Source organism: Alosa alosa, chromosome 18 (assembly GCF_017589495.1).
Source record: "Alosa alosa isolate M-15738 ecotype Scorff River chromosome 18, AALO_Geno_1.1, whole genome shotgun sequence".
NCBI lineage: Eukaryota > Metazoa > Chordata > Actinopteri > Clupeiformes > Clupeidae > Alosa > Alosa alosa.
Window position 1 is genome coordinate 12,415,270 of NC_063206.1, and position 13,612 is coordinate 12,428,881.

At 40.7% G+C, this 13,612-nt stretch overlaps 1 protein-coding gene and 1 long non-coding RNA gene across 3 annotated transcripts in view; one reads left to right on the top strand and one right to left on the bottom strand.

The window, feature by feature from the left end:
* Positions 1 to 1,343: 1,343 nt before the first annotated feature.
* LOC125311209 lies at positions 1,344 to 9,163 on the bottom strand. Its single transcript, XR_007196459.1, has 2 exons — positions 8,744 to 9,163; positions 1,344 to 1,525 (listed from the first exon to the last, which is right to left on the bottom strand). It is a non-coding gene; the product is annotated as an uncharacterized LOC125311209 (long non-coding RNA).
* Positions 9,164 to 9,890: 727 nt separating this feature from the next.
* Positions 9,891 to 13,612, top strand: part of bcl11aa (BAF chromatin remodeling complex subunit BCL11A a) — a 61,006-nt gene continuing 57,284 nt past the window's right edge. The window contains exon 1 of one of the 2 annotated variants that reach the window (XM_048269734.1): positions 9,891 to 10,333. In XM_048269734.1, coding sequence (XP_048125691.1) covers positions 10,279 to 10,333 — 55 coding nt within the window. In that variant the 5' untranslated portion in view covers positions 9,891 to 10,278. Of the gene's footprint in view, positions 10,334 to 11,743; positions 12,106 to 13,612 lie in introns of those variants that run through there. The other variant, XM_048269735.1, reaches the window with a different exon arrangement.

Sequence of the window (13,612 nt, forward strand, 5' to 3'; positions counted from 1 at the left end):
CATGCAGTAGGCCTGCTGAGGAGGATCTCAGTGAGCGGGCAGGAGTGTAGACTTCTAGGAGGTCAGTGAGGTAGGTGGGGGTATAATTGTGTAGGGCCTTGTATGCCAGAGGAGTAGGACTTTGAAATGTATTCTGTAGGCAACTGGAAGCCAGTGCAGTTGCATCAGTAATGGTGTTACATGACTAGTGGGTTTGGAGCCTATAATAATCCTTGCTGCAGAATTCTGAATTAGTTGGGGTTACCTTGTTAGGGATTCCGGACAAGATGGAATTACAGTAGTCAAGGCGCGATGTCACATACGCATTTACAAGGACTTCTGCACTCTGCTGGGTGAGCGCTGGGCGAAGCCGTGCAATGTTCCTTAGATGGAAAAAAGCACTTCGAGACATACTGTTTATGTGCGCACTAAATGAAAGTGTGTTGTCCAGTATGACTCCAAGGCTCTTGACCTGGTCGGCTGAAAACCTAAGATAGCCTATCTTCAGTGAATGTAAGATTGTAAACAACTTTTTTAAATATAGGCCTACATTGTAACTAATAATAAACAGCCAAGACCTAAGCCTCAATTAGTCATATTAAAATGTTCTAGGTTATGAACAGGCTACCCTGAGCTCTGTAAACTAGGCCTACATCATTTTCTTTACTCTTGTAAATCAATATTTGTGTGAAATCATTTTTATTTATAGTCTATGCTATTTGAAAAGTAAATAGGGCCTACATATGGCGATATAATCACTCCTACATCCTTACGTTGAACCTAACACCATTGTTTTGAAAGTTTAGACATTTGTTTGGCTAGAAATGCCAACAAACAAATAGTATGGACAAATAAAGTAGCTTAGGCCTACCTTTTTATTGCTTGTGCTTGTGTTTGTGCTATTTCCTCAACATTGATATTCTGAATTCTGGCTGCTAGATAAGTAGTCTACTACAGGCTGACTTGATGTTCAGAACATTTCCTTTAGCGCCATCTTCCGGTGAAATAAAGAAATCACTCTGTTGCAAGCTGCGTTAAGCAGGCCTACCAACTGTCATTAGTTCACCTAAATGTCTGAGCAGAATCATTAGGTTTCAATAGCTAGGCTACTGTTGCTGGAGACATTTTATGAGGTCCTTGTGAGTAGAGGATCAGGTGAATTTAATGGGCTGTTCACTGATTTTCCTGTAGCCTATACTTAATTATAATGTGCACATTGGAGTTGCGTTAACGCGCACGCACACGCAACACGCACACGCGCGCGCGCGCGCACACACACACACACACACACACACACATACACACACACACACACACACACAAGTCAACGTTTATAACACATAAAACGAGAAAACGCAAAATACTTCTTTTTAATATACACTTTATTAAAAAATGTATGATACAGTATTTCATGTGCATTAATGTGAAAACCAGAAACAATCTCTTATGCTACATTATTATTGTTCAACGGAGAATATCTGATGAAAAGATAAAGGTGTGGGAAATAAGAAGTGTCCTCTGACGTCCATGGAAGCCATAAAGGAATCTATGAAAAAAAGATAATGGTCTGTTATACATAGGGATACAGACTGTATTTATTTATTTATTTGCATTAGTCATCACGTTAGTCTATTATTCCTACAAATGTTAAATCAAAAGTAGGCTAGACGTAGCCAGCAATGAACATCGGGACACAGGCAATGAAAAATGAACTCAAAACACTGAACAGTGGTTTACTGAGATTAACCCAAAACACATGAGCAATGTTTAGGAATTCAAAATTGGTAGGCTTTTTATAGGCTACCATAAAATATCTGTAACCATCACAAAGATTAAAAATTAAACGAGGATGAGGGGATAAAGGCTCTGAGTGTTAGAGAATCCTGGATGATATAAAATGTTTTTTTAAGTGGTTGTGGCTTTCATTAAAGTTAAAGGAAAGGTGTAAGTTTGAATCGCACAGTAAGGAAGACGTCTTTTAAATTGAGTTATTGGAGTTAAATTTGGAAAACGGAAATCTTGTTTGCTCAAAATTATAAGTTCAACTGAGTGAATTCAAGTGAGTTAGGGTGTAGGCTAGAGGGGTAGTCATAGCCACCTGTGGTAACCCGATTAAGCTAACTGATCATGGCAAATACACCTTTAAATGAATGTTTTCGAGCATAGGTGAAGCGTAGCCTAAAGAAATAGCATATTTGGCATCAGGCGTGAAAGCACACAATAGGCTACCTCAACCATTTAGATCACGAAGAGCCGTTTATCTGGGAAAAAACGGAATACGTTGACGCTGTCCATGGTTCTGAAGGAAACAAACCAATGAAATTGTAATTGTAGCACAATCCCCTTGCCTTTCATCAAAAGAATTGGCATTAATTAGATTTTAATTTAATCTTAATGAATGTTGATTTCTGTCTCATCAGCCTCATCAGCAAAACAGTTTTCCTTAGAGTGTGTGAATAGCCTACTCAAGTTTGTCCATAGCCTACCCCCTTCGTATAGTCTACTTTTGACTGTTACAATAGCCCTTACATCCTATTCGATCGACATATTTTACTGGCCTATGGGTAGGTATCACGAAGGCATGATTGTGGGTTACAATATGTGAGTGCTCATGCTGGAACTGCAATAAATAGCCTTATGGTGTAAAGCGCTCTGCGGTAAAAAAAAAAAAGAAAAGAAAAGAAAGAAAGAAATCCAGCATCCCTCTCACATTTACTGGACTAATAATTTAAAAAGGCGTCGGGGTAAGTAGTCTGTTCGCAGTCCATTAAATCATTAAAAACAGTCTGGTATGATATCCTTAAAGTCATTAGAACGCCGTTCCCTTAGCGGAGACATACGCTTGCCTTGAGCATAGTTTAATCAAATTAGGAGCGAATTATGTCCTGGGGTTCCCTCTATTGATATTCATTGGAATTGGCTACATGATTTATCACTAATCTCTTGGAGGTATATTCCATTCATTCCATTGAAGGTAGCCTAATAAACCTTACCAAGGCGAATAAACAGTAGGAATGAATTCCCACACATTGGAGTTGAAGGGGAAAAATGTGAAAACCCAGTCATTTAATGCCCAACTGGAGTTCATAATGCAATCAGAGAAATATTTGTTTTTATGTTAAATAAGCATATATTTATTATAAGATAAAGTATAAAAGGGGGCACCCACTTTCGACGTAATGTGTGGTGTCAGCTAAGCACAACCATCAAGAAGACACCATGAGACAAACACTTGTGAAATATTTTTGTATTCATTTAAGATGAATACGCACATATGAAGTAAAACAAAACGAACATCAAAACACCAATTTCAAATTATAATTTAGTCTGGTTAATCCACAGTTACAAAGAAGGGCTACAATACATGTGGAGGAATTTGAAAAACATATTATGCGTCTTATCTTATCTCTGTAAAGGAAAATACATCTGCAGCCTACCCCACGTTCAGAAACACGGTCGTTGAGGCGACTCATAATGTAATGGCCTAAGAAGGACCCATTGCATTTACACTTTCATAATATTATAATTGCAAGTGAATCATGTATTATCTGATTTATCATCTCTTGTCACCGTGTTTTCCACTTCCTTCGAGTCAACAACCAATTCCATTAAGGGGGAGTATAGGCCTATAGCGAAATCTAGTCCATCCGATTTCCACAAGTCAATACATTTTCGACAAATGAATCTAGGACTGCTAAAGATATTTTATAATTATGTGGATTCATGACACTTTGTGTCTTTTGAAATCGAGGCTGGGCTTCATTTAAGTATTTTTTTGGTTTCTCGGGCCGGACCTGCTTAGCGTTATGCTTGAGAGCTGCACAAGCGCAATAACTTGACGCTAGAGGGAGCCTTTGTACTGGTTTGAGTTCGTGGACGGCTGTCTTGAATATTTAATCCGACCATGAATGTGGCAATGAGCTTTAAGAGAAACTTCGCTGAAAACCCAGGCTAATCAGCCCAAACCTGCAGTACCTTGTCACTTAGCCTTCCTTTAGATCCAGTATAGATAACTAGGCTACATCAACCTTGATCTACCAGAGAATTTAATTTCTACAAGACATATTGTGTATACAGTGATAGGCCTATGATTAAGCTGTGATTAAGATACCTGTTTAAACAAACAACAGAAAATACACGGAACCATATGTTTAGCCTATGTTGTAGGCCTAGGCTAGACTTTGTATTGTATTTGTATGCGTCCTCTTCTATTTTCTGTCTCATCATGGGTCTTTATTGACCTTAAGATTTATTTCTGTGACACGAAAATAAAAGTTTCAAATGGGGAGGAAGGAAGTATTCTAGGCCATTGTAGTCAATGTGCGGTAGGGATATTAAAATGTGGTATAAGTGAAAAGCAAATACGTGTGGATACCCTCGCTACCACTTTCTCACGGTCCTTGATATCAATGATACAGAGCACGCTGAAGCTTGTGTTGATTATAAGTTCCTGTTGTTGTCTGTAAAACAGCTTGTAGTGTTCAGGCGTAAAGTAAAGGAAGACCTTCGCTCAACAGATAAATGGTAGATGTCCCATGTGTACCATCCCGGCCCCCTCATTCATCATCATAACAACCGTTTAGTGTAAAATTAACAACGACTTAACTACTACAGCAATAAACATGGTCATGCATTACCACAGATTGATGGAGATTGCCCGATGGTATATCCGCAACATTTATGCGTGGGGATGGGCCTTTGTGGTTGTGAAAACTGTCAATTTGAATTAAGGACGTTGCAACATAATTAATTAAAATAAAACAGAACCTCACCGTGTCTTCCAAAGACTAACCATGCAATCTCAGTCACACATTCTCTCTCACACACACAGACGCACTTACACGCGCGCACTTGTTTTATGCGATAGCATTTTCTTACTGTAACATATGTGAACTCACGTGCACGACCATATGAACGCAATCACATGACAGGGGCACATTCACACCTTTATATATAACACCAGTGCCCAGGTTTATAATTTCAGACACAACCACATAATCCCTTTGATTATATCTAATACCTGCCAAAACCCAGATGGCATGCCCAACCATCGCTCAGTGTGATAATGCCACAATGTGAAATCTAGCCATTAATATTAATTGTCAGTCTGCGAATCTGTCTGAACTGCTAAAGCTTGAAATCCCCCCAGAAAGACAAGATTTTCTTGCTCGGACTAAAAGATAATTCCGATTTTCCCCCTTTCTTCTCCAAGAAACTCGCACCCTTGTTCTGACATGTAGCCTGGCCGTCCGTCTTTTTCTGTAACCAATTCAGCTGTACCTACATTGTACCTAACCACAACTTGACTCGATAGTGTAACGGATAGTATAAAGTGTAACTGAAAGGGCCTCTATAATGTCATATAATCTAATATGGACATGAATGTCGGAAAATTGTAAGAAGCCTGTAAGACATTTACAGGGCCGCGATGTCATATGCCCAATGTTTTAATTGATTATCCAACAGGATTGCGTTGAGAGGCGATGTGTTGACAAGTAGCCTACTTACGCCATGTCAAGGATAATGTAAGAATGACATGGACAGACTGGTTTCATTCCATTTGGACAGGTCAGTAAAGGGTCTGGCAAAGCTAACCCTACGCTGTCCATCTGTCTGTCTGCACTTCGCTTTTAAAAGACTGACTAGATACTTGTCTGCCTATAACAGTCAACAAAGTAAAGAGGTCTGCAAAAGAGTGTTCACTGGCTTCTTCAATGTGCACTTTCAAATTTGTTTGGTACATTGCATGGACTATATTTTTATTTCTCTCTGTGACCTCGAAATTAAACACTAAAAGTCATATGACGCCAAGAATGACAATATGGCTTTACCAACACACGCTGCTGTGTCTCGCTCTAAAAAATTGTTTGAAACAGTGTTTTGCGCAAAAGCACACACATCGCCTGTGGAGATGTAGGTATATGCTATTAAGTCGGTACATTTGATGTGATTCTTTTTAAGCAGTATCGGGCCACGGATACAGACTGTCTCACAGAGTAGTCGGACAACTAATGACATTATGAACGCGATATAACTTGGTCTCGGGTATAACTGCTTCCATAGCCTAGTGATACGCATCATCTGTCAGTGGGCGTTACACCTAGGCCTGCAAATCAGCTTAACGCCGTGAATAATAGCAAACAAGTTCTCAACTGGTCGCAAAAAGAAAAAGAGGTTAATGAATGGCGACAGAGGTGGTGGTGGTTACAGGGATGTGCTCTGAATTACCACGGCGATCACTGGTAATGAAACTTTGCCGCGGTACATCATTTAAGAGCAGCAACATTTCTATAGTCTTATTGCAATGATTTTATGATAGAAAAACAGTCCCTGCAAAAGAGAAATCCTGATGAATTGCTAGGAAGAAAGAAAAATGAAAAGAGTGAAGCATGAAGAGGGAGCGCTGGGCGTTGATTTATCGCATAAGCCTCTGGTCATTTCCATATATTGAAATGCGCCCAAGCGGCCAGTCAGTCAATTTCCTCTGAGCTACTGCTCGTGGAAAGGCGCGCACGTGACCAAGAGAAATTTCTTCGTCTATTCCTTTGAGGATTTGTCGATTTTTGCTTTTATATTAATTAGTTTTTTTTATTTAGAGGGAAGTGGTAATATTATCTGTAACAATTCCAAAATGTTTTGTTTGTAAATAAATTGTAAATTTAGTTCGCGCTTTTTCAGGTGTGGTGCTGCTGCTGTGGTTATCCCAGCTCAATTGAGGAAATATTGACCCTTGTCTGTGAAAAGGGGTAATATAAAATGTGAATGTTTGCGTTTCTTTGTGTCCAGTTTATTGCATATCAGTGTTTTCATTTTAAAACATTTTATCCCTCTCCCTCAGACACACGCACGCACGCGCGCACATCCGCGCGCGAAGGACAGAGCAAGCGGATGATGCATGTCAGATCGTGCACTGTAGGCGAGATGGATACTCCAATATATTTAACAACGGCTGGCTGATTTATGATAGAATCAGTCGCGCTGTCATTTACATATTGAAATTCTGCTTCTTGCCCACGCTGGTTGTTTTGTCGCTGCCTTATACCCTTGGTTCCTGAAGGAGGTGTAGCGCTCGATTTGCTTGATCAATGCCCGCTGCACGGTAACATGGGGAATGTGTGTAGTGAGAGAAGAGGAGAGAGAGAGAGAGAAAGTGAAAATGAAAACAAGTATTTGTACTAGCAGATGGAGTAGGGTGTAGAGAAAGGTCAAGGTTGCTGATCTTATAGGCTACTGAATGGAGAGCGCTGTATTTCAGGGCCCACTAAAATTCACCTCAAACACGAAGCACTAACCCCCAACATACTGATAACCAGTTCTACTTCTCAGAGTAGCCGACAGCGATGCCTTCTTCTCGATTCGACTGAATAGAAGAATTATAAGGGAGAGTAAAGATATAGCCTACCCAGTTCTCAATTACAGGCTATCCACTGTCTGCAGGTCTCTGCTGATTTTAAAGGCAGACGAGAGGATACTCCACTGTCTCCATTTCTTGGCACTGCTCTATTTAGAACAGTTCTGTTAGAACTTAGCATAATTCAATTAACTTTATTTGAATACAAAATGAATCAAGAGTACCCATACACTCATCGATTTCCCGCTTTTACGCGTTTAGTGTAATGTGTTCAGAAAGTACATGCTTCTCTACAAGCCAAACGCATGCAATGGAGATGCAAATATATCATCAAATTACAATCTATTCATTCGGTAAGAAAAGATGGATTCGTATCTCTCTTTATTCTGCAACATATACAACTAACACTGTGTTTAGAGCCTGCTAAGAGTAAGCTATGCTACATATCCTTAAGGCTTATGTTTATTTTAGAATTGCCTAATTGTACCTGGCCAGTGCTTTGAGAACACGTATTAACATAAAATAGTAACATACTTAAGAAATCGGACAGCTGTTCTGTCGTCCCCTTAACTTAAACGTGTCTAACTTCTATTTGGAAAACTGGAGGACTGTTATCATGAGCTTTCTTTTCACGTCTCAAGCCATTGCTACTCATTGTAGCTTATAATGGGCCCGATCAGTGATCAAATGCGCTCGCGACTTCAAGGACGCAACAAGATGTAACATTTCACATCGGTCTGTCTTTGACGTAGCCGGTTCAACATAAGCTAACGGCGAGTCTTTGATGCTCTCCGTGCCTCAACCTATACTACCTATACTGCTTATACTGCCACACTTGGAGGAAGAGTGAAACAGAAAACCTTGTGTCAACATAACACCTGAACGGATCATTATATACTAGTTCTATTTTAAAATGAAGCATCTGTCTGAAGTAGCGCAAAAGTCTGATTGCCTCTATCGCGTTACACAATGTTTTACCATCATGCAAAGAAAGTGACAAATAAATTATGCAAAAATGGACTACAACACTATTCTTACCAAAGCCAAAACAATATTCAAATACCCTATCGTGGGACACGCTGACTTAAAAATAGGCTATTGTTACCATCCTAATATATCTCTAAGCAAAATGCGGCCAAGTTGTTCCTTTAAGGACCGGTAGGTTAAGATAAGAGTTTCATTATGCCCTGAGAAAAGGGGTCAGGCACAGCGTCACCGCATCTCGGACGAATAACGCCTACCATCGATGTAGCCCCTGAACCTTGACATACCGTCACCGGCAAGAGAGAAAATGCGAGATAGAGAGCGAGAGGCAGAGAGCGGTAGAAATTCTACAATGCATTTACACCAAGAGCGAACTTTGTCCATAAAAGGAGGCGCGAAATATGTACCCTGTAAAATGTATGCACTCACTCTGATCACAAACACATTTTGTAGAGGCTCGATTTCCACTCCCGAAGCGTGCTCTTTCTTAAAATCTCCTATCGATTTCCTTTCTTTCCCCTGCAGACTGTCTCCCGTCCGCTCCTAACAGCTCGCGCACTGCACGGCAGTTCGCTCCTGAGATTCGTTCCGTTCAGTCGCTAGTCGTACTTCTACGACTTCGCAGGGGTGTTCCTCTCCTCATCCCTCCCAGAGCATAGAACCGCGTTGTCATCACATTTGTTCTAAGCATGATGTCTCTAGGTGTCATTATTTGGATTGCTCACGCAGTGTTTTGACCATCTTATATATTTATAATCTCTAAATCCATTTGGCGATGTATTGACGCCCCCTCCCCCATCTGCCATGACAAACCTGAACACATCTGAAACTTGTTACATCGACCCCTTTTTGTGGGCTGTTCCCATGGTCTATTCGTCAGTGTGTTTTGTCTTTAACACCACTCCACGTCTATAGTATTCAAGTCCCACCTACATTCCACGCAAACTTCAGTTAAACGTACGCAAGTGTTATCCACGTTTACTTTACTTTTCCCTATTTCAAACTTTCTCCATAGGTTTCTGGTTTACTGGGCTGAGCCATAGGTTATACCATAGGTTACGCTCTCCACACAAGTGAGCGCCCCCCCTCCCGCATGAAACACCGGTGCCCCCACGCGGAACCTGTCTGTCCTGTTCATGCAACCCGATCGTTTCTCGCCCTTAGTTTCATTTTAGAGCTGCTTCACCCTCACCTAGCCTTTGGCTCGGTCGCAAAAACACAATTGACTGTTAGAACCAGGGAGTGTGCTTTCTCCGCTTAACACTGTGTTCCTGCTCCGGAGCCCTGATCAATGTCCACTGCGACAGCTTATATTAAACGCTTCTCTTCCCCTCCCCTTGAGTATCATATGTCCAGCCCCCTTGAATCTCCTGTCCATTGGCTTTTCGTGGTCTGTTTTCCTACGTCCACCCGCCGCGCCCCCCTCACCCCCCACCGCTCCTCGCGCGCACACACACACACACACACACACACACACACACACGCACACACTCCACATTGCTTTCATTAGACATCTCTCTCTTCCCCCTCTCTCTCTTGCCTCTTGTCCGGCCCCCTGATCTTTCTGTCCATTGGCTTCTTCGGGTCTATTTTTCATGTCCAGCCCCTAATGAGTGTCCATTGGTTTTGTTATTTCCACTCCCTCCTCCCACTCCCCGACTTTGCCCTGCCCATGTTTTGTATGTCTGTGTCCATCCATCTCCTGACGTTCAAGTTCGCAGGGACGTCACGTCCGCACTTGAACTTGCAGCTCAGGGGGGCTTTTGCCATTTTTTCATCTCTCTCTCTCTCTTTTCAAAAAAGCCATGACGGCTATCCCACAATCCATCTTCCCTGCGCCATCTTTGTATTATTTCTAATTTATTTTGGATGTCAAAGGCATTGATGAAGATATTTTCTCTGGAGTCTCCCTTCTAACCCGGCTCTCCCGATGTGAACCGAGCTGAAAGCCACCACCAACCACCATGTCTCGCCGCAAGCAAGGCAAACCCCAGCACTTAAGCAAACGGGATTTTTCGCGTAAGTAGAACAATATTTGCAATGTCTACTGTTTTCACTCACTTTCTCTTGACCAGTACATAGTATTGGGCAAAGGAGAAAAAAAGCATTTACGGAGAGCGCAAATCATGAGGTACACTGGACACTGGACAGCGGAATCGTGGTCAAGTGGACTTCACTGAAGAGCGTGGCGAGAATTTCTTTTTCGTCTATGAAATACCTTTACGTGCTTTACTACTCTAACAGTCTCAGAGAAAAGTTTTGCCTTCATCCGTCATGCAATGTGCAGGGTACAGCAGAAGTTTTAGGTTAGAATTTCGTTACATGCTTATGCCGTGGCTCTTGTGCCCCCGTTGCTTTGGCCATTTAAGAGCATACGTTAAGGTGCGCGGCGAAGGGTAGGTATGCATGCTGAAGATCGGTTTTTAAAAATATCTCACGGAATATAGCGTAACGCGTTCTGGGTGCGATCCTGGGTAGGATTTCCCCTCTCTCATAGACTACTATTTTTGGAAGATTTTCAAAAAAGTGGAAGTGGATTTTGATTGGGAAAAATCTCGCGTCTGACTGTTTACAAGCGCCGCGTGTGTGTTGCACTGCCAGCAGTGTAAGAAATCGGTAGAAAATCGCGTACTTGCACACAACGTAGCCTATCTGAGACATACACCAAAAGGATAAGTATGTTTACGTTTAAACTTTTAAGTTTACCCATTTTGAGGCAGAGGGCATATTCTTCGTGGCGACGAGAGTTCTTGGGGGAAGCTTCTTATAAAGAGCAACAGGGACACTATTTTCGCCTCTGTATTCTTTCTTCCTGATTTACCAAATTCACGGATTTATTTTACATTTTGTTCAGTTAATTCGTAAAGGGACACTTGAACGGTAAGATAAGATGAAATTCGGTCGAAATTTTGAAAGGCTCGAGTAGAAAGAGCAAGCACTTTCACACATAAACGAACCATTTCATTATGTCAAGATTGTTCATTTTATGAGACAATGATAAGAGTTATGCAATGAGCGCAATGTTTTAGTCGTAACCTTTACATTTGCCTTCGTTCGTCGAGGTACTGTTTTACTGAAACGAAAAACTAACGATGGTTGGAACTGTGAAGTAGCTACATAGCTGTTGGATAACCTATAAAACGCAGGTTTGTCGCTGTTTACTTTCTGTGCGCCAGACCACCTATCTTTCTTATAGCGGGGCATCTAAAGCGATAAACGGGGTTGACACAATTGATACAATGTTGTTATAACATTGTAGCGTATCATATGGCATTATTAGGTTTCCGCACCATGTCTGCTGGATCTCACTGAAAAGACCGTCTCTTCAGGTTCCATTAAGTCTGTGGTCCGTGTCGAAGGTCCGCCGCTAGGGGGCAGACAACGATCATAAACTGGATGTGAACTTGAACCTGATCAATTTCACCGCCACCTCAATCTACATATTTGACGATGTGTTTAGAATAGAAGGAAACATATACTATGGGGTTAAGGCTGCCCCACTCCCATTTACGCACCGTCGCAATTCTTAGTTTTTAGGTGAATATTTAGGAATACTATGATAAATACGAACAGCTTACCAATAAAATGTGTGAAGACATTGAAAACTCAACCAAATGAGGAGTGCTTAGCTATAGGAGGCAACCTCACTGAAACGCACCAAGGCATTGCAGTCTCGTGGACGGAAAATGAAACCAACACTTTTATGAAAAATGTTTTTGAAATTAACGACATAATAGGCATCTCAGTAGGCCTACAGAGATAGGCTACATGATGGAGTCTGTTAAATTATGGTTAGTATTTCTGTTATAATGTCGTCTATTTACAGTGACCATAGAATAGTAACCACACAGTGTATTGTAGTGTTTATTTCACTGCTAATACTTACATGGTATGTGTGTTTGAATGTTTTAATGGTTTTGAATTATTGGTTACAAATTAATGTTTTTTTTGTTGGGTTACTAAGATTGACAAGTAGTATCTTATTAATTAATTCGACATGTGAAATATTTTTAAATGTTTCAGTCTTGATCCTAATACGTCCAGTGATCAATAGCATAAGTTTGAGAAATTATTGACTCCTCTGAATTGTTGTTGATGAGGCTATTTATCACATTAGAATAATTGTGTAGAGTATTGAGTGGAAAATTTGATAGGTGAGGGGACATTTATTGAATTACAAACGATTGAAGTTAATACTGTTTTCACTAATTTCCTCTTTTTAGTAAAAAGTGTTTCTGAGGCCTAGCCTAGAAGAATGATTAATAGACCGAGTGAATTAAGGAAACATAATGTGATGGCCATAGTAGATTGACTTCTAACAGTACTATTGAAATATGTAGCCTAAGCTGCCATTTACAAAAGTTAAACTAGGCCTACACCTACTTTATCTAAACGATGTTTCTTGTGGTGAAGTGAAATTAAAAAGCAGATTTAGAACCCATTTGAAAGAATACCACGTCAAGCATTAGCCTAATAAGATAAATACCACGTTCCCATGAAAAGTCATGTCTAGTTTTTTTTTTTAATTCCTTAGTACTGAAAGGGTATACAAGTTACGTAATGCACAGTAAATGATGGCTGATCATAAGAAATAACATAAAACAGTCCAATGTCAAAGAAGCGACCAAACAAAATATATGTGGTCACACTGCTTTGGATTTTGTATCTACTGTTATGGCAGACCGGCAAGCCTAGATGTTAAAAAAGACTGCGATATAACCTCCACCGTTGTCTTTGTGACCTAACATCAAATTAAGGGTAGTAGCCTACCAGTAGTCGGAATTTATCACGTTATCTCTATGTCCTAGTTGGAGCGCTGATGTCGTGTAGGATTGCGCTTTCAGATATTTTCCTGAGCACGTCTGGGAGCTACTCCACATACGCCCCTCGATATCTGGTCTGGGTTGGGCTGAAGTAAATTTAACCTCAGTTCACAAGATCCCAACATTTTTTATCAAAAATCTGTACCAATCATCACCAACTAAAATTAAAATCTATTTTTTGATTCTCAGTGGTTTTAGGTTCATTAAAATATGAAATTGGCAGCATAGTAAAGAAGGTCATGATGCTTAACCATTAGGAAACTGACAGAGTACTTTCACCTATAACAGCAACGATTTTCAATGCGATGGATACTGCGCAAAGTGCTTAAGTAGCGTCTCCCCATCCGTCTTAGTGAGCTCCAGCCTTTCATGAATGGGCTTCCCTGGTTGTCTGAGAGTGACAATAGACAATCTCACAACGAGTCTAAAAAAATCTTAATCCTGGATTCTGAGCGAAGCATTTATACTACGGCGA